This window comes from Balearica regulorum, chromosome 9 (genome assembly GCF_011004875.1).
Source record: "Balearica regulorum gibbericeps isolate bBalReg1 chromosome 9, bBalReg1.pri, whole genome shotgun sequence".
Classification (NCBI taxonomy): Eukaryota; Metazoa; Chordata; class Aves; order Gruiformes; family Gruidae; genus Balearica; species Balearica regulorum.
Window position 1 is genome coordinate 11,815,180 of NC_046192.1, and position 20,227 is coordinate 11,835,406.

A 20,227-nucleotide genomic window follows, 5' to 3' on the forward strand; every position below is an offset into this window, starting at 1 on the left:
ATCTCTATTTATGGATTCTTTTTCTTAATACATCCTACCATATCAGAAAAAGAGGAGGAGGAAGCTAGGTCTAGCAATTATTGCCACCTTTTCCTCTCCTTTGGTTGTGTTTGCGGTTCCACGCATACGTTAGCAGACCTCATGAGATGGTTGAAAGCTGCACTGAGATGCATAATAAATTTCTAAATTACGTTCAGTCTGGCGGGATGGACAGGATCTTACAGCTGGATATTAAATGTTACCAGTTATGGCTATTGCATACTATTCTACTTTTCTAAATGTCCCTAACTGCCAGACATGTTAGAACTTTGTCCTGAAATGCTCATAAATTCACTGTTTGTTTGTTTAAGGGTTCATCCCATGCTTAGGATAAAAAAAGCTGAGAGGAACTTTTGCTCTTGGTACTTCCTCATGCTGAAAGAAATATTTTTTTGGTATGTGTTATATCTGTGAAGTCTTGACCAATTTATGTGCTGTCTGCAGTTGAGGATAGTGCTTCGCTTATCATTGTCTCTCCAAGTTGAAATGCATTCATCGTACTCTACTTGCAGGATATGTGCTTTAGAATACATGTTTGCTTGAAGTGGATATATATCAGAATTACCTTAAATAGCTTCTAACTGTAAACTGTGTTCTAATTCCTACTTCTAAAATAAAGGCTTTTAAAATTACTTGTGTTTCTCTCTTGTTTTTTTCAGGGGAAAGTTCACCTTGAATTAAAACTGAATGAACTGATAACAGATAATGGATCTGTGTGCCAGCAACTAGTAGTACAGTAAGAAAATACATTAATCCTTGAATATTTAGTTGTGTGTTAAAACATGATGTGATTTGTCTTTCTTAATACTGAATGTCTGCACATCCTGGTACCAATAACACTTTTTTTTTTTCTTTTTATGACTTTCCTTGGAGCCTGCCTTGCTGAGGGAATGGGTGTATGCTTGGGAAACTCCTGCAGAAGTTTTTTGCAGCTGCTTATCTCTGTTGCTCCCAAAGCACTTGCTTTTACTGGGACTCAGCATGGCTATTTCATATCATTAGTTCAGTGTCTTGTAATTCCAATTGAGTTTAGTCTGGTGAGAAAGCCGGGAATGCTCGCTGTGGCTGACAGCCAGAACTTGCAGTACTGCTGCTACTGACGGAATTGAGCCGCTGGTGGTGTTGGGAACAGTGTGAAACTTTTTCAGTAGTAATATTTTAGTTTGATATGTGAAAGTCCACTTTTAGTTTTGGTTCAGAGTTACTTTCTCATGGCTAACCATGATAAGGAATGATTACAGAAGAATGAAGTTACAGGAGCTGCAATTCTGGACCAGCATTACATTGCCACATTTCTGTAAAATTTCTTAGCAACAATTTAAGGAGTTTTCACTACCAAACTTAATTTTGACTCTAAAGTGTAAAGACATTACAGCATGTCAAAGAGCCTCATAGAAACAATAAATTTTTGGTATATGTTATTTCAAAAAAAGACAAATTTCACCAATATTAAAGAAAAAGCACTGAATGAGACATACTGGAAGATACTAACCAGTCTGCACTCTTGTATTGTTACTCTTAGAGCTATGTTTGATAGTGATCCTCCTATGTGATGGCTTTGGGAGTCTAAGGTTACAGACGTTAGTCACAGAAGACCAAAATTCCACATGTACTGGTCATTCTGTTTCTTTTTATTCATTATTAAGCAACACATTCAAGGCCAGAAATTGAAAAGCAGCTAATGCAAATACAGCTATACAAAAATGTTTTGACACTTTCATAAGAAGTTTGTCTGATAAAGGCATACTCAATTGGTCTCTTTAGAAACTAATCCTGTCCTTTATTTTGGAAGAAGTCTGACAGCCTTCTATGTTACTTGCCTCTGGGACACTGTTTGCTTTCATTGAAGAGGCCAGTGGAAACCAATGACTTGCAGAGACTTAGTGAGATTGACAGCGTTCTCTTGTGACTCTTCTTTACATTCTCAGCACGAGTAACATTCAGGAGAACAAGCCAGTCTTACTGCAGTTTTTTATTTTTAGTGCTTCAGAAAGAAATAAAGGCTTTTCTGCACTTGTCTCCTAACAGGTTGTGGGATAGGCCATGTGAAGAAAAGGGTACAGACAAGGGGGTTATAAAGACTAAGATTAAAAACTCGAAAGGTAGTAAGATTCTTTAATTTTGCTTTCCAACATTGTTCATTAACTTGTATTTATTCAGAGTATGGTTTGGGGTTTTTTTTGTTTGGTGTTTGTTTTGTTTTGTTTTTGTTGTTTTTTAATCTTCTCTGACAATTTAGTATGAAAGAATGGGTTGTATTGTGAAACTGTGAGAGGAGGAAGTGGTGTGTGGTCTTCCGTTTGTCTCGTGTCTCGGTGACTTCGTGTTCAGATCAGCTCCAGGGAGCAGGGGGAGACCATTACACTGTCAATTTTGCTAATGTAATTTTCATTATGAAATTTAAATTACATTCTTTCTGTCTTAGTCAACTATCTAAAACAAGATGAGTAGTTTAGTTGGAGCAAGACCTAGCAAAATAATCTCTTTGCTTTTCTGGTACTTGGTATGACAAGGGAAGCTAGTTCTGTGATAGAACTAAGCCAGTGAAACTGATAATGTTTTAATGGCTATTGTAAGCTGATAACTCAGGTAAGATATGGAAACTTGCTGTGCATCAGTGTGTATTTATAACTTGAAGATAGTTGTATAGTGGGTGGCAGCCTGGTTCATTGGGAGTCCTGCTGCTCTTACTTTTGTATCCCGCTTGCAGCACAGGGTAGTGTTAGAACAGCTTTTCCCCCATGGACTATTCGTCACAAAAATCTGGCTGGAGCTTTATTACTTTGTGTTTAATTCCCATCTTAACTTTCTGATAGATTGTTTTAAAATTTATTTTTTTATATATCTGTGCATTTTAGTCTAAGTTAAATTACTTTTTTAAAACATGTTTGGATTTTTCATATGATGAAGAAAAGTTGCTTTAGAAAGTTACTGTTGCAGATTGCAGTTTTGAGTAGGAAGTGGGTTAGTCACTGTGCCCTCTCTTAGGATCTCTTTATGACGGAGATAAATGATCAAAAGGAAGCCATGGTGTTCTCGTGGTTGCTGTACTCACCCACTGACTGCCATGTGGGAGAGGATTGTGCGTTAAACACTGCAGTATTACATCAGTACTTTTGTCTTCATCTGAGGTTATGAAACGCACTAGAGTTCCTTAAACTAAAAATGTTTAGTAGTATTTTATCCCACATGCTGATAGCCTTGAAATAATTGGCTGTATAAGTAAATTATTGTACATAAATAAATTTTTAGTTGTCCATGTGAGAGTATGAGAAATAAGAAACCTCTCACTGGATATAGTATTATAGAAATGTATGTGAGGGCATTTTTGAAACCATTTTGATCTTAAAGCATGAGGAACTTACAGAAAATACATGTGAGATTATTTAGTAGAACATTTAAACTCTTTAAAAGTCTGCTTATTTTGTAAATTTCTGAGGATAACTAGTAAGTGGTTCACTTATTGCTGTGTTTTGTTAGTCACCACCAGGCCCTGAGAAGTCATTGTATTAGTAACTCCTTTAAGAAAGCTGAAAGATAGAAAGTAGCAGAGCTGTGATTGAGTTAAAAAACAAAAACCAAACAAAACAAACAAAAGAATGGGTATATATGTATATTTCTGTCCCTGCTTTTACCGGATCTATCCAAAACTGAAGAAGTATTGGGCAAAGAAAAAAAATTTGTGGTAAAACTAATTCTTAAAATATGGGTTATAATACTTGCCTTTCAGAGCCATGTTTTACTTCATGTCCAAATTAATGGTCTCTCAATGTAATGAGACAGGGAAGCTTTAAAACCTTCACCAGCTAAATTTTTTGTAGGATAAGAGAATTCTAGATACTTGTACTGGCTTCTGTGGATAGGTAAGTTTCTAATGGATTTCCACCATGGATTCACTGAGAGTCCAGAAGTTCTACAAAGATGAAAAATAGTAGCTATGACTTTCACAATGCAAGGTTAAAGACAGTGTTAAATGCGCAGACGACAACAAGTAATTGAAGGGCTGTGATTCTGAGTGTTATCTGGAGTCCCTGGTCACCTTTTTGTTTGTGGCCGGACCAAAACGATAGGATTAGACCTGACTAGGAGATGGACTTATTTTGTTTCTGTAGACATGGTTGTAGAAGCTCTTTTTGCTGGTCTTCTAGATGGGTTTTATAATGAGGATTGATTTAAAAACTGAAGGTAATTCCAGTAGGAAGCGATTTTTAAAAGTTTGTTTTGAACAACAGAGAGCTGCTGTTGATGTTAGCCTCTTGTAGCTAATGTGGGAGGGAGGAAGGCTTCACTTCTCATGCGAGTATGTATAGTAAACCCAGGTTTTCCAAACCAGAAGTTGTTGGGAAAAGAACATGCGATTTTGGAAAGCTAAGTGTTCCTGCATCTGATGAAGACATGTATGGTCAGTTGTTGTATAATAAAACCAGGAATGCGATTCCTCGTGTTTCTTTCTTTTTGTCCTCTATCCCCCCACCCGCCCCCTTCTGGTCTGAATTTTAGTTTAGATCCTTATTAGTGCTCTATTCCCCAACTTTATGTAAGAGAAGTAAGCTTAATACTAATATATCGCAAACTATGTTTCTATCAGTGAAGCTGTGGACAGCAGTCAAAAACTGCTCCGCTTCTTAAAAACTGGAAGTTTCCGTCTTTTGCTCAAGTTGCAAAAAGTGGTCATGTACAAGATATGCCACAACTGACTGACTGATCTGGCCTTACCTGATGCCAGGGGGAAGAAAAAAAAGGGAAAAGCAGTGGCCAGTTTTCTTGAGGTGGTATTTTCTGAAGCCTGCAAGGGCTTTCAGATTGTATAAGCATTCTAAAAACATGAGGTTGAAATACTTTTTTTCCCTGGAGAAAATCAAATTAAGGTTTGCAATTGCTTATTTTATGTGAATGAAGCCCTCGCACTTTTTTTTGAAAAAAAAAATACAAGCATAAAGTTAATCTTCCTTTGGTGCAGGGCTATCTTAGAGACCACTTACAGTGGGCTAAGCCTTGATTTTACACAATTTTTGTATTAATTGGAAACTGGCCGTTAAACGTCATGCAGATACACCCACAGACTGTTTCTTAATTAAAATTTTGTTTTGTCTCCAATTCTAGCTGTTTCCTTTTCTAATGTGTGAATGAGGAGGGGGAAAAGATAATGCAGTAGATTAAGTGCTGACTCAGTGTGGGCTCTTTTTTTTTTTTTCTTTTTTTTTTCCAAAACCACAATGGTATGTATAGTAGCACATTTCAAAAATACATGCTTGCAGCTCTCCTTCCTGGGAGTTTGTAAAAACAAGTTTGCGTGACCATTGTTTGCATATTTGCTGCTGCTGAAACAGATGATACTTCAAGAGTTTCTTGCCAAATTAGGCTATTGGGTGATAGTACTTGCCTTCTCTGTGTGTAGCGTGACTTCAACTCTGAAAGAAACAGTTCTGTCTGTACAATGCAAATGCTTGAAAGCCCAGAAGTGGCTTATTACAGCTAGATTTTTCTTGCACTTTCTTTTCTAAATAAATTATACACTATACTGTCTTAAATGGACCTGCCAGATTGTTACTGTCCTGTTTATACTTTGTCTGCCTGCATGAAGTCGTTCTAGGGAACATAATTTTTATGAAGTGTACAAATCCTAATGGCTGCAGTTATTTAGTTTCTGCACTTGGAGGACTTCAGTTGATTTGAATGGTGGAGGTAGAGTCCCTCAGTCATTGAGGGGGTTTATTGCAGGCTCTGTTTTTTAAGGACTTACTTCCATCTTATGAGCTGAATATATGCCACTTGTATCGGAAAGGCTCGTATTTCCTGTATGAAACTCCTCTTGCAGAACAAACTACTGAGATGTGAAGCAAGAATTAATGTAAACCGAAAGATGTCTTACACTGTACCGTAACTGATCAGTAGCCTGAGAAAAGAACAAAAGTCCTTCTGTTAGCTATTTCTTAGACTTTACGTAAAGATGTAATAGTTTAAAATGTAAAATAGAAGGCTTTTAAGTTCCTGTCTACTTGTTCAGACTCCACATATTTATACCTTTTGAATGAAAATTGTGCTGGCCTAGATAGATGAAACTGTCAGAGCGGAAATGTTTACCATATGGTGGAAATGTTTTTATTATGGCTGTCAGGATAGGTCAAAGTGTTTGGGGGGGTTTCTTTGTTATTTTTTGGTGGGTGGTTTTGTTTGTGGTTTCCCTGTTGTAGAAGATTGCAGTTGTAGCACTTTGCCTGATTCTTTGGGGAAGGGCAGTATTCCTGTGAGATTTGCTAGCTGGTAAACTTGTTGAGGTTGCACTTTTCCATTTCTGTTAAGTCTGCTCAAAGTGAGCCACTTCAAACATCTTCTTCAAAAACTTTTAAACAGGTTTATGGAAGGCTGTTTTAGTAGCTTAAAACTGTCTGCAATAATTCAGTCTCGTGTATTCAGTCCCTAGGGAGTAGCAGTCCAGTTTGATAGTGCTGAGTTGATTTAATGGCTTCCTACCCTTAATGGCTACTTGCCTTGCACTGCCTTAGGAGCTTGTGAGATCTGCACGACCAGGTTAGTTCTGGTTGCCAAACTGACTGAAAACTGGCTCAAAAGCTAAACAGCTTTCTGGAAGGTTAGTAAACAGAGTCACTGTAGGTGATAGATGCAAGGCAGGAGTGTAAGAGAAGGAGGAGGATCTGCCGTTTTGGTGCAGTTCAGTTGACTTAGCTGTGCTGTCGGGCAACGTGTCTGAAGCAGACTCTAGGCAGTGACCAGAGAGTTAAGGGATGGTTATGACTGGCTGGCTTAGAGTGAGAGATAGAAGGGGAGCAGGTGAGGTGAATTTGGAACAAATTCTTGGGCCTGATGGGTCTGACAAGGAGAGATTTGGGAATATTGGGGGGTTGATGGTCAGGGGCACTAGACTATTGTTTGGTTGTTGAGGTGTTGGAACAGGGTAGGCTATATCAGCTACGTAGTCCTTACTTGCTGGCAACAGAACTGTGACTTGGGCAGGAGATGAAAAGGGAACACTCGAACTGCCTACACAAGGAGACTGACTGGAGCATGAAATCAGTTTGAAGTGACAGATCTGTATGACGAATCCAGAGATTCTAGTTCTGCTGCAAGGCTGTGTAGTTGTCAGTAAAATGTTTTCCAACTTGCAGGAGATCACAAACAAGCCTTCTTTTAGTTTGCGTATGTTGCGGTCAAGCTGTAAGAAGACAGAGGAGGCCGGAACAAGCTGTTTCCATCACCAAAAGTAGGGCACTGTGATCAGTTTTTGTTTATATGATAATACACATTTTCCCACAGGATCATTATGTCAGGTATGCAGCTCATTCCTACAGTGGTCAGGGAAGGAGTGAGAAACTTTGTACGTAGGGAAAAATATGCTTTCTGTCGGACTTCTATCTGTTTGGTAGAGAAATCCAGGAGCTTAGGCTGTAGGAAGAGAAATGGTGGTGTTCTTGTTTCAGTAGTTGAATTCTCTCCAGATAAGTTTGACTTGGTCTGTTTGCTCTGAATTTCCTATGAGATTCAGGCTGAGGCTAATGTACAGGTACACTCAGCACTCATACCTGAAACCAAAAATCTCTGGGAGCTGCAGAGACAATATGTTTAGAGCTACAAAATGAATGATGGTCTGAAAGAATCAAATCCTAGCTGCCTCGAATCAGATACCACAAATGACTGAAAAACCGAGACACATCAATTCTGTTGCCACTCTTCTGTGTCACGTGTGTGTTGGAGGAGGAATCAATTAATGCTTATGAAACAACTGGATGTTTCAAGAACCCATTTAAATGGTGGGTTTGAAATCACTGTAGGGTTCATTGTAATTCAAAAATTAGTGAAATGCTGAATGCCACGTGCTTGAAAACTGGAAGAAAAATAACAAATGATTGTGCAGTGGTTCAGCACTAAATGTTCCCTGAACTGGCTAAGACAAAGGGACTTTTTTTGGGGGAAAATACCATCTGGTTTATAATGGTGCATACTCCAAAGAGGTTGGAGTTTTGAGGCAGCACAGGAGTGTTAGTGTCTGTTGTTTCCCCACTTGTGAGTGTTGGAGTTTGCAACTCTTGTTATTCTTTTAACACTGTTTTTCTACAGTACAGAAAGCATTTACTTAACAACACTGTGCAGCTACTGTTGTTGCTATGTAACTTTAACTTGATCTGCACAACTTAACATTCCACGTTATAGTATTAGAACATTTACTTGATTATTTATGTGAATGTAAAGCAGAAAAGCTTATTTTCTCCTTAAGTTACATATGTTTTGTATTGTATTCAAACTGGCTAATTATGGCAACCAAAACTTATTTGTGTTAATTTAGTTAAACTCCTGCAATATATTATTTAAAAATAAATTATTTTAAAAAGAGAGAACAGGAATGTAACATTTAGATTTCACTTGTCTTGTTTATGAAATTTTGTAATGTGCTGAATGTTTCTGACTTAATAAGTATTACAGGGTGTATAGCTACATTAGAGTATCATTTTGCTAGAAAGTATGGTTTCTACTGTAAATTTACAAACCTTTTTGCTTTGCTTTTGTTGTTCCAGCTGTTTTTAGTTAATACTCACATGTGGGCAGCATCTGAAGGCTAGTCAGCTTGCTGACCCAGCTCTGTTTGTAGTAGTGTTACTGCTGTGGTGACTCAAAAAAATTGCAGGCCTTCAGAAAAAGTCCAGAAAATGTGTCTCTGTCCCCATCAGCATTACTTTCTAACCATCCTGTCCTTTTTGGATCAGGAGTGGTGAACAGTGTGCCTATGTACCTGTTAAACACCGCCTTACAACTTACTGTACTAATTATGGAAGAAAACAGTATTTGTCAAAGGGCTGTATAACCATCATCACATACTATTGTGAAAAGAGTTTGAAAATAAACTTTGAACACTATTTCAAAGGTAAACTGATTTTCTCTTTGTGGCTGAATAGTATGGATGAATTCTAGACATGCTAGGACTATATACTTATAGTATATAGTTTTGCATGCTTAATGTTAAATAACATTTCAGAGTATGACTCTGCATTTCTCAGCTTAATCAACTCAGAATGTAGTTTAGCCGAAACAAAATATTGGAATCAATTTTAATGCCTTCCAAATGTAGTTACTGCCATGTGGATGAGGCCAAATAGCTTTTTGTGGGCTTTGAGAAATCAAATCTAAAAGTAGATGAGGTCTGTAGTTTCCCCAAACATAGCAGTTCATTTTACTTAGGATTTTGCCATGCATGTGTGATACCAGAATGTCTTTTATCAAAACAATTCCAAGAATTTTGTTCTCACAGAGCCCCATAAGTCTGACTGTACACTTGAGTATTGCCTTGTATTACCATCCAGAGATCTTTAGTTATGATCTATTTCATGTACATACTTTACATTGAACCAATGTATGTATTGGTGTGTAATACAGCAGAACTGAAAAAAAAATCTTTTTAAAAAGGATTGTTTGGGTGGGGTTTTGGGGGGGTTGGGGTTTTTTTAAGCCAAAGACATTGCATCACTGATCTATCGATTGCCTTTTCCTTGTAGCATAAAGGAGTGCCATGGGTTGCCTCTTATAAATGGACAGAATTGTGACCCTTACGCAACAGTCTCTCTTGTGGGGCCTTGCAGGTAACATTTTAGTATAAAATTAAGGAATTTAAAATGCTGTGATCTTAAACTGGAAAAGAAAATCATAGGTTTTAAGCAAAATCTTTAAATACAGAAAAATCTTAAAATGTTTTCTGTATGCATCACATATATTCCATTGTTACTGTACTCTCCCCTTCCCTACTATACTCTCAAGATTATGAAGGCATTTGGTCTGTCTGAATGGCCTGCACTAGGCAGGAACCACTTGTGACTCAGTTCTTTCTTTCTTGTCAGGTTTTGTACTGGACTCTTGATATCTTTACTGTACTTCCTATTAATTTTTGTCAAATTCCTGTGTGGGATGGTATAGTCAATTGCTTACCTCCCTCTGTCCCCTGTTTTTTATTATGGGTGAGTTTCTTTGCAGCAAATGTTCAGCAACTGGGAGTAGAGGTTCTGGTGAGACCTTTTGAATGCCAGCACCTTCAGGATGCTACATTCAAAGTCCCCACAGTTTAAATGTGTCTCTCTCTCTCTCTTTTTTTTTTTTTTTTTTTTTTTTTAATCGGTAATCCTGAATAACTGTTGGGGTCTTTCATTTAAGAAAAATCCCACATCCCACACATTGACTCTCTGCAGGTCCCTGTCCAATGACATCTGAAGCAAGCTAGGTTTCAGTTGTTTCTTTTTTGCAATGTCAAACCTAAGTCCATCTACTTTCTCTGGTACTGAAGAATTGCTACTCAGAGTGTAGTACCAGAATGCATTTTAGCAGACTTGCATGTTTTAAAGACTTTGGAAGGATTGTCCCCCAGTAAGGTCTGAGTGAATGGAGCATTTTTCCTCCTTGGTAATACATGATCACTTTTTTTTAGGTTTGGGTTGAGGGTTTTTTGGTGGGTGGTTTTTTGGTTTGCTTGGTTGATTGTTTTTTTTTTTAAGAGGAGTAGGGAGAGTTGACCATTGTACATAGGAGACATGGTATTGATTGCTAAAGAAGGTAAATCGACATATATTTCCTGTATTTTCCTATATTTATGCTGTTGGTATGGGAATACATGTGCAAATCTGACAGAAGTTCTGGGTTAAGATTTTCCAATCTCATGCATGTGTGACTCATGTACCATGACTGGAATATTTATATGACCAGCATCTGAAAACAGTTAGTTGATGTCTAGGACAATTTTTCTTCTCCCTCATCTGTTTTTCCCCCACATTTTATATTTGTTTCTTTTAGAAAGCATTTTTATACTGTCATAGCCCTTTACTAACTAAATAAGACTGTATTCTTTTATAAAACTTGTAAAAAATTTTTTTAAAAAAGTAGACTGTAAAACACAAGGGAATCAGGAGCAATTATTTTGTTTGACCCTATGCTGTTTCGAGTCTAGCATTAGCAGTGATTCCTTCCAAAGAACATTCAGTGGCTTGGTGTAAGCCTTTGTAAAGTAGTGGATATTTCCCCAACAAGAGGGTGGGGAAAAACAGAAGTAATTGGCAGTTAAACAAGATGTGAAAAACCGTGCTTATAACCTGCAAGCAGTGGTAAAGAAATTGTCTGCAGGCTTAAGTTTGAAATGCTTTAGAAATTGTTGATGTATTTTACTTGATACGTGTAAGTTATACTTGTTTGTGAAATGCAATAGAAACTTTGAGCTGGACAGATGCACGATTAACTAGGTACAGCACTTGAAAATTAACTTTTCAAACTATATTGTGAAGATGAACTCATTTTAAGATTTTCTTCATTGATCAGTGATCTCTAAAAATGACAAAAAATGTTTTAATTTGAATGCATGAGTCCTTCTTGACAATAGAATGTCTTTATAATTGTGTGTTTAAGTTGTCTATGGTAAAAATTTTACCACATTGGAACAGGAATGACCAAAAGAAGACCAAAGTAAAGAAGAAAACAAGCAATCCACAGTTTAACGAAACGTTTTATTTTGAGGTAACTTTTTGTGTGGTATTCTGCCTGTTTATTTTATGCAACCCTTCCAATATTTTTAAGCAAGCTGCATAGCAGTACCTAACACAGAAAGCTCTCTTCAAGCAAATTGCTTTTACTAGCCTCACAAATGCAAGTGAATGACATACTTAAATTTCTGGGAGCTGCCAGACAATAGCATTCCCCTTCAATTGCTTTGTGAAAAATTATTTCCTCACAAGCACATATGTGAAGGTAATTTGTTATCTGGAATCACTTCATATAGCATCTGTTGCTATTGGAGAAGTTCTGACAGAACTTTGACCTATCCTGTGGAATTCAGTTGAAATATTTTCAAGAATATTGAGCTGGAAAAACTCCCAACTTATTTCTTTAATAAAACGATGTAGCGATCATACCAAATAAAGGCTAATTTTATTATTTTATTTTAAAATGTTAACTTTTTGTTATTTAGGATTTGAATTCAATTCTACATGAGTTACCCTACAATAACCAAATTATGAGTTTGAATTTTCATCTGATTTGTTTCTGTAATAACACCTACATTTGCATGTAAGCATACTATACTGTTGTTAGAAGTAGTAAAACTATTACGTGTGCCTCAGATGTATTATAATTTACTGTGTTTATACAGATCCTGATCCTGCTGTGGGGCTTCAGTGAGAAATAGTTCCATACTTATGTATAAAGTAGGAATGTATGGCATGTGTTTCACTTGATCTGCTCAAGATAACGAGTGTAATTGCTTAGGAAGTAAGATACCAGGATAAAAATGTGATTCGCATCACTCCAGTAACTTTATGACGTAGGATTTATTGAAGTTAAACTGAGAATGCAATCAGTTAAGAAATGAGGAAAATTAAAATTAGAGGTTACAATTGTGGTATAACTAGGGCAAGAAGAGTGGACTACTTCTTGTTTGTTGTTTCCTTAAACATCTCAGAACTAACTTTAATGCTTTCTTGGGGCTCATGCTGAAACCAAAGAAATTCTTGCCAATCTCACATTACACATCCTTCTTGTTTGTCCTAATAGAGCTATACTATAATTCCCTTAGATAGCAGCTAGCCCTCATCAGGCTCCACCATGAACCCTTCTTGACCCATTTTTCACCTGCTTTCTGTCAAAAGGCAGTTTGTTTGGTGAATTGAACTTTTTTTCCTTTTTAAAAGGAACAGTAACTAATTACCAATGTTAGAGGCAGGGTTTTCTTTGTTTTTTGACATCCTTAATACAACATTAAAAAGTGTGTTAATAGGAGGAATTTACTTGCAGGTAACGAGGTCCAGCAGTTACACCAAAAAGTCCCAGTTTCAGGTGGAAGAAGAAGATATTGAGAAACTAGAAGTCAGGTAAGTTATGTAGATTAGACAGTGATTTATTTTGTCATTAATAAATCATAATATTTTATCATCAAGACAATAAAGAAATGTTTTATTTTAGTGTAACTCCAGAGAATTACTGGCTAGACTTGTAGAAAAGATCCTTCTAACATACAAAATCATTGTATGTTTCAGTATGAAGTATGTTTCTTACTGAAGGCGAGTTAGTTTGTTTTTAAGTGAATAGTGGTAGAGTATATCTAGCAGTCTGTGAGTACAGAGATGTGAGGACCTCCTATCAATATGTATTAGTTTGGGCAGAGTATTGATAATAGAACTTGTACTGAAGGATAATAGCATACCTGATACTAGTCTGTAGTTTCAAATGTAGTTGGCTGTTTTGTTAAAACCAGAAGGAAAAGCCGCTTTCATGAGATTCTTACAATTTTGCACTGCTTCTTGGAGGAACATTGGTGTTGCATCTTTTCCTTGCAAATCCAAAGAATACTTCAAAGTGTGTTCCGCTTTTCTGCTCCTTTCTCCTTAGAGCAAGTCTGTCTGCTATTTAGTTAGAACAGTTGAGAGCCCCTGAACTCAGTTTCTTTTCTTTATTGTGCTCATGCACATACATGCACCAAATCTGCTGAATGAGAGAAAGTCTTCAAGGCTAGCTATGTTTCCTAACAGGCATCAGAAGGAGACTTTAGTGGTTAGTTTTAATAGCCATTATAGAAGTAACTTGGTATGTGCGTTTTGAACTTCATTTTTAGCTTCACAAGTATCTTAATTAGAATTGTATATTTCATTATAGATGCAAATGTATTTAGAAAAATAGTCATGCCCCAACAAATCTAGTATTAATTGTTTTTGTTCTTCTTAACAACTGCTGTCTGTCAGAAATGTCAGAGAGGTAAGAAGTAATAGAAAAACCCCAAGGTGCATGTCCGGAGTCTGATTCCTTTTGAGGTTGTAAGCATACGAGCTGCTGTTTGGAAAAACAAGCGCATGTGTTGGTGTGGCATTGCAGTGTGCCAAATTCTAGCAATTAGATAGGGTTATGTAAATATATCAGTTTAAAAGTTCACTTGACCTGAGAAGAAATGTGCACAGTTTTGGGGGTGGAGACTGCTCAGAATATGTATATGTTGCCAGTATCACTTTTATTTACTGATGCAAGGTCTGCGAGTCTAACTTTCACTGTTTGTTTCTTTATCTGTTCTTTATGGGTTAATAAGCCACTTGTTTGATTCTTCTTGATTTAATTAGAATGAAGTGAAATTTCTAACATTTTCTGCCTGCATGCATGTGGATTAGTGCTGTGAGGCAGTTTCTGTTAACTTGAAGTTTTTTATTTTTCTCTGGGACAAAAAAAATTAAGCAATGTTCTTATTTTCAGGGTTGATCTATGGAATAATGGAAATTTGGTGCAAGACATCTTTCTAGGAGAAATTAAAGTTCCTGTGAAGGTGTTAAGAAATGATTCTTTTCAAGCATGGTGAGAAATGGTGGCTCAGAAGTGAATTTTCTTGTATCTTGCAGATCTTCCCTTGCAAAGGATGTTTTATTCTAACTATACATAAAAATATGCCTTCCTCTTCCAGTCTAGGCAAAACATCTTTCTAGAGAGTTTCCTTGCTCAATAAATTAACCTTGCTAGAGGGTACATTTAGCTCTTCTCTTCCCCCAGTCTGCCCGCTCCCACAGTATACTTAATGTGTTTGAGGGGAAAGTGTGGAGTGTGAAGGAAGCGTAACTATTTTTCAGTCAGCTTGCTGGATTTTAGTGGTCAGCCTAACCAGAAAACTTGGAACTTCTCAGAATTGCATCAGTTGTAATTAAAATTCCTAAGTCAGACTTTCAGAATGCTGGATGAAGAGTTTATTTAAAAATAATCATTAGATACGGTTTGTTTTGGTTTTTTTTCCCCTTCCTTGGGGAGGTTCAGAAAGTATCTTCTGGAACCAACCCAATGTCATTTCAGGGGAGCAGGCACAGAAGTTTAAAAGATGGAAGGATAAGGTATGAAGGGAATTCAGGAAAGACAGACCTCTGCTTACAGCATAGCAGCAACCTCCCTTCTGTAGGTCTTCCAAGCAGGAGCCAGTCCCTAGGCCCCTTACTGTCCCAAATACTTAGTGGCAGGAAGTGATGAGTACAACAGATTCGAATGCCTCAAAGTGTGTAGAATATTCTGCTTTTTGAGAACCTTTGAGTACAGAGAAGAAGAGTGGAGGAGGCCCTCACATATCCACGTAGGAACTGACTGGAACACAGATCTTGGCCAGGAACCATTATGACTCTGCTCCATGTACCCACCTCAGATGCCAAGTGTCTTGGATGTCTCAAAGTTGAACTCTGATTCTTAGTCTTAGTGTTTGAGTGAGATCCTAAACATCATAAATGTTTGTGTCAGTATTTTCTATTTTTTACACAGTGTATTGCAGACACAAGCTTGTTCTGCCAGTGCTCTGAACTGATCAAAAGCTGAATGACTGTATTAACATAATGACATGCCACCATTAACAGCTTGCTAAGAGATAGGTTATATTGGCATGGACTCATTACTAGTGTATTGTGTTTGTATAGCTTTTTGAATTGACCTGACTTGTGTCCAGTTCACTTGAAGCTTCATTAGAGATTTGTGTCTGCTAATATACTTTGTAGGCATACCTTGTACTGAACATCCTTATAACCGGTTATGATCTGCCTATCAAAAAACAGTTCTGTGATTAAAAAACCTAATCTTTTATACGATTACTAATTTACATAAAATGTTTTTGAATACAGCTGAAGTACAGCAGGTAAAACAGTATCACTAGTACTAAATATTGGGAAAATAAGCCTAAGAGTGATGCTGTCAAGTAGAGGTTCTCTTTGTAAATCAGTTTTACTTTATATTAGCGTGCCTTCGTGGGCCATGCATCTCATTAGTAAAAAGAGTCTGATCTCCTGATTGTAGAAGTACAAATATAAATGATTGTAAAAGAATATTTGGAGATGTGATTTCAGTTTTTTGGGCTGGATGTTGAAACTGCTATGACACTGCTTAAAAGCAGTTACAATTTTTGTAGGGCTGCACCACCTGTTGGAATACAGTTGAATTACAGCAAAAGCCGATAAAGAATTGCTTAATATATTTCATACTGAGAGTAGGAAAAAAAGCACAATTTTTTTTTTTCTCCACTTTAATCTTACTTGTTTCTCAGGAATGCAGTCTGTTAATATTACGTATTTTTACTGGTTTCAGACTACAGCATTTAAATTCTTGACATTAGCTGTTCCATCTGCAATGTCCAACACCTAAATATAACCTAGGTGTAAAATGTGAAGGTCCAACGTAATTTCTAACTATTCCTGCTATCTCAGTTGACCTACAAGAAGTATATCCTATTTCACTGTTCAGAAAGATATGATAAATGTTTCATTATGTGCTAAAGGTGTATCAAATGCTGCTTCTTTTTTTTTCTTTTGTGTCTCAGGGTTTTTTATGTGAATTTTATTGCTGGTTTTCAGACTCAGTTTATGTATACTGAAATAATTAAATATGATACTTTGCTGTATTATAGAATTAGTCAAATTAATGAAATGTGAGACTAATCTTTTAGAATTGCCCTGTTGCTTTCAGGTACTTACTTCAACCAAGAGAAAATGGAAACAAGTCGTCTAAAACTGATGACTTAGGGTCACTTAGATTAAATATATGTTATACTGAAGACTGTGTCCTTCCGTCTGAATACTACACTTCTCTAAGAAACTTGCTGCTAAAATCATCAGATGTTCAGGTACTGTTGTTGAAAATTTCTTTTAAAATGAAAACTTTAAATGAATTCTGCAATCCCATATGAGACAATGTGAATTATGCATAATCTAGAAATTTTTTTTGTTCTTTTGCATGAATTACTTCTGTCACAACCAGATGAGCAGTTTGCAGAGCACTTGTGCTCCAGACGACCAAGATTCTCTTCTTATTTTAGAAGCACCAGCAGAGATAGTGAAATAACCTGTGCTGTGTGACTGGAAGAAATAAAAAAACTTTCTTCTTGGTGGTTGCTTTTTTTAACATTGTGTTTTCACACTGTCTGCTATTGCACTCCTGGATTTAGCAGTTTCCTGGGAACATTGGGCCATTATTGGCACTGAAGGGGCAGTAATTGCCTTTACCAAAAATGGTCTGCTTCGGAATTGATTTCTAATTCTACTTCTGAATTGCTTCTGTTTTCCCCAGTATGTTAATCAGCATGACAGGTTTTCTTAGGTGGACATGGTGATAGAGAGGGAAGTGTGGCAGATGTTTAGCATAACATTGAGACAGGAATCAAATAACAGTAACCAGGCTTTATATTCCTAGGTTTTCTATAAGGTTTTCTTCAAGTCAGCGTTGGTGAAGTACTGGCAGAGGAGAAGAAAGGGAAGGAGGAAGCAGATTATGAATAAAATTTTTGCTAGCCCGTATTCAACTACTGCTTCACTAGAATTCAGGAAGAGCTGAGTATGTAGCTAGTGGCAGTCAGCAGCTGTCTTTTTTACTTAAATCACTCGATCAGTTTTTGTGTTGAAATTCCCAACTGTAGAATGGCAACAGACACTTCAAAAGTGTGCGAACTGTATTTTAATATGTTCTGATTATACTTGTAAAAAGTCCTATAAAGTTATATGACATTATATTAAAGCAATTGCTTACTGCCTCTTACTTGGATTTGTGACAAAGCAATACACTCACCCTTTAGGGAGCATGAGAAGGGTGACAGGGTGCTGAATTTCATTCTTAAATGTCAGGTATAGCGTAGATAATACCAATTTTCAATGAAGTATTTCTGTAGAATGGAAACTTTTAATTGCCATGTTATACAGCAAATGTTGAAACTTTCTGTTAAGAAGCTATGTCTATAGTCTTGTTAGATTTCATCTGTACTTTGCCAAATACATGAAGAACATTTAACTACTTGACTCATGACTTCATATTCTGCTTTCTCACAGCCGATTTCTGCATCTGCTGCCTACATACTGAGTGAAGTTTGTCGAGACAAGTATGATGCTGTTCTGCCTCTTGTACGATTGTTGCTACACCACCATAAGCTAGTTCCGTTTGTTGCTGCAGTGGCAGAACTAGATCTGAAGGACACCCAGTATGTATTTCATGTTTAGTGCCTTTTTAAATTATTCTTAGAGTTTAAAAGGGCTTTGTGGTACACCATTGATAAGTAAGCATGTCAAATTTCTTTCTCTAATTATGTAAAACTGACTAAATACATTCATCTTCTAATGCTAGTTTATAAAAACTTTCATTAAATTTACACTGCAGCTGGGAGTCAGAGTTAATGATTGTGTGCTATTTAGTAAAATTTTCTTGGAGCTAGTATAGAGCTAAAGATAACAAGCTAGCAGTCTAGAGTTGTGTCTAAGAGCACATAGTTTTTATTTTAAAATGGAATAATTTGGCCACTCTTCAAATTTTACTGGTCATTAGATTAGTACTTAACACTTTTTAGACTGCTGAGAATCTTATCCTGTTTCCTTTAGTATGTGACTTAAATGAGGTGTACTCTTTTCCTGCAAAGATGCCTTGTAAGTAAGTACGTGTCGTCCTGCATGCCTTGAAAGTAGCAAGCACAGGAGTTTTTCCAACTAGCATTGCCTGGCCTGTGAATTTGCAGCTCTGTGGTTAGGAAAGAAATGAGGTAGACCTGAGTGGTGGCCACTGAGGTGCCGAGTCATGTCCTGTGAGGATGTGGAAGGGATTTTGTCACCACAGAATGGTTCATTCCCAGATTTAAATAAGGTGAGACAATTTAACTATGTAGAAGGAGGTGACTCATGGAAAATAAGCTTCTAAACTGCATTTTAGTACACACATTCCTTTCCGTTACAATTGAACTGTAACAAAGAAAGATTAAACCAAATCTCTCAGGTTAGAAAGATTTACTTTGCACAGCTGACTCTCAGTGTTCTTCAACAGCTGTAATAATTAAAAAGCATAACCCAAGATTAACTATGTTTTGGTTGAAGTGTCTGAGTTTATCAGTGAAGTGTAGCAGTATGCTATTTATTGTAGCTCTATGATATTTTTTTTTTCACCAGGACTACTGGAGGAAGAATTGTATATCAGTGAGGAACAAGTCTTCACTGTTTTGGAATTTTCTCCAATTGTTGTTTCTGACATTCAGCACTGGATTATAACTTCCTTTGTCTAAAACTTCTTAAGCTTTTCCTTATGGTTTTTTTTATATTCCTGGTTTTGGTAATAGCTGTAATAATATTCTTGTTTATTCTCTTTCTGTTCCTGAGTGCCATTGCAAGCTGGGTATCTAGATTCTGCAATTCCTGACTGAAATATATGAAAAAAAATGTTTTCAGAAATTAAATAATTAATATCAGGATAAAGTATTAATTGGATTTTGTAATTGAGCTTCTTATTTTTTCCCTGTTCAAATAAAATCAATTATTTTCTTACAGAGAAGCAAACACAATCTTCAGAGGCAACTCATTAGCCACTCGGTGTGTAGATGAAATGATGAAAATAGTGGGGAAGCACTACCTAAAGGTTACTTTGAAACCTGTTATTGATGAGGTAGGTTATCCTACTGAAACTTTTTTTCAGCATGCTTAGCCCCCTGGGGTATCCTGTCTCTTTGATCTGCATTCTTTTTACAGCTTGCTGTGTGGTGGTAATCGCTGGATTACTAGAGAATTCTAGAGGAAAGTTAAATTCAGCAATAATTGTTTAAGCTTGGTGGGAGGAGCTACCTTTTGTTATTTATGTTCAAGATGCTTGAAAACAGTCAATGACAGTTGCTTCAGCCTCTAACACATTGCAGAATTTACCCACATGATGCTTTATCTAATTAATCCATGTAAAAAGGCACACACAAAAGTGAAGATGATTATTGCATGCTGTTACGGATACTTAGAACCTATTTAAAGTTTTACCCCTCAATCTAGGACAGAATCTGGTTTTTAATTGGTGCATTTCTATGCTTTCTGTCTGAAAAATTGAACTCCTATAGTTTTGTTTGTTTCAGATATGTGAGTCTCCTAAACCCTGTGAAATAGATCCCATCAAATTAAGAGAAGGGGATAATGTAGAAATTAATATGGTGAGTTTCCTAATCTGTTTTTCCGAACTTAAACTTTCTCAAAATATGATAGAAAAACATTTTTAAAAGCAGCTCTGTTTAATGGAAAATTAGTAACTCTTGGTAGCAGTATAATTTTCTCATTCTAGAGTAAAGAAAGGAAAAGTTGTATTTTCTTATACCTGTTGATGAAAACAGCGAAGAAAAGTCCAACAGAAAATGGGATGGGGAGGAGAAACTAAACAGAAGATTACAGTCTTCCATACCAATTCATTGGTGGTGTGATTCCTGATG

At 36.6% G+C, this 20,227-nt stretch overlaps 1 protein-coding gene across 2 annotated transcripts in view; it reads left to right on the forward strand.

Moving 5' to 3' along the window:
• RASA2 (RAS p21 protein activator 2) overlaps nt 1-20,227 on the forward strand; it is a 50,834-nt gene that overhangs the window by 19,005 nt on the left and 11,602 nt on the right. Inside the window, exons 5-13 of one of the 2 annotated variants that reach the window (XM_075761111.1) lie at nt 699-775; nt 9,546-9,629; nt 11,469-11,541; nt 12,814-12,890; nt 14,257-14,355; nt 16,486-16,642; nt 17,838-17,986; nt 19,314-19,428; nt 19,865-19,954. In XM_075761111.1, coding sequence (XP_075617226.1) covers nt 699-775; nt 9,546-9,629; nt 11,469-11,541; nt 12,814-12,890; nt 14,257-14,355; nt 16,486-16,642; nt 17,838-17,986; nt 19,314-19,428; nt 19,865-19,954 — 921 coding nt within the window. The remainder of the gene's footprint in view (nt 1-698; nt 776-9,545; nt 9,630-11,468; nt 11,542-12,813; nt 12,891-14,256; nt 14,356-16,485; nt 16,643-17,837; nt 17,987-19,313; nt 19,429-19,864; nt 19,955-20,227) is intronic. The other variant, XM_075761112.1, reaches the window with a different exon arrangement.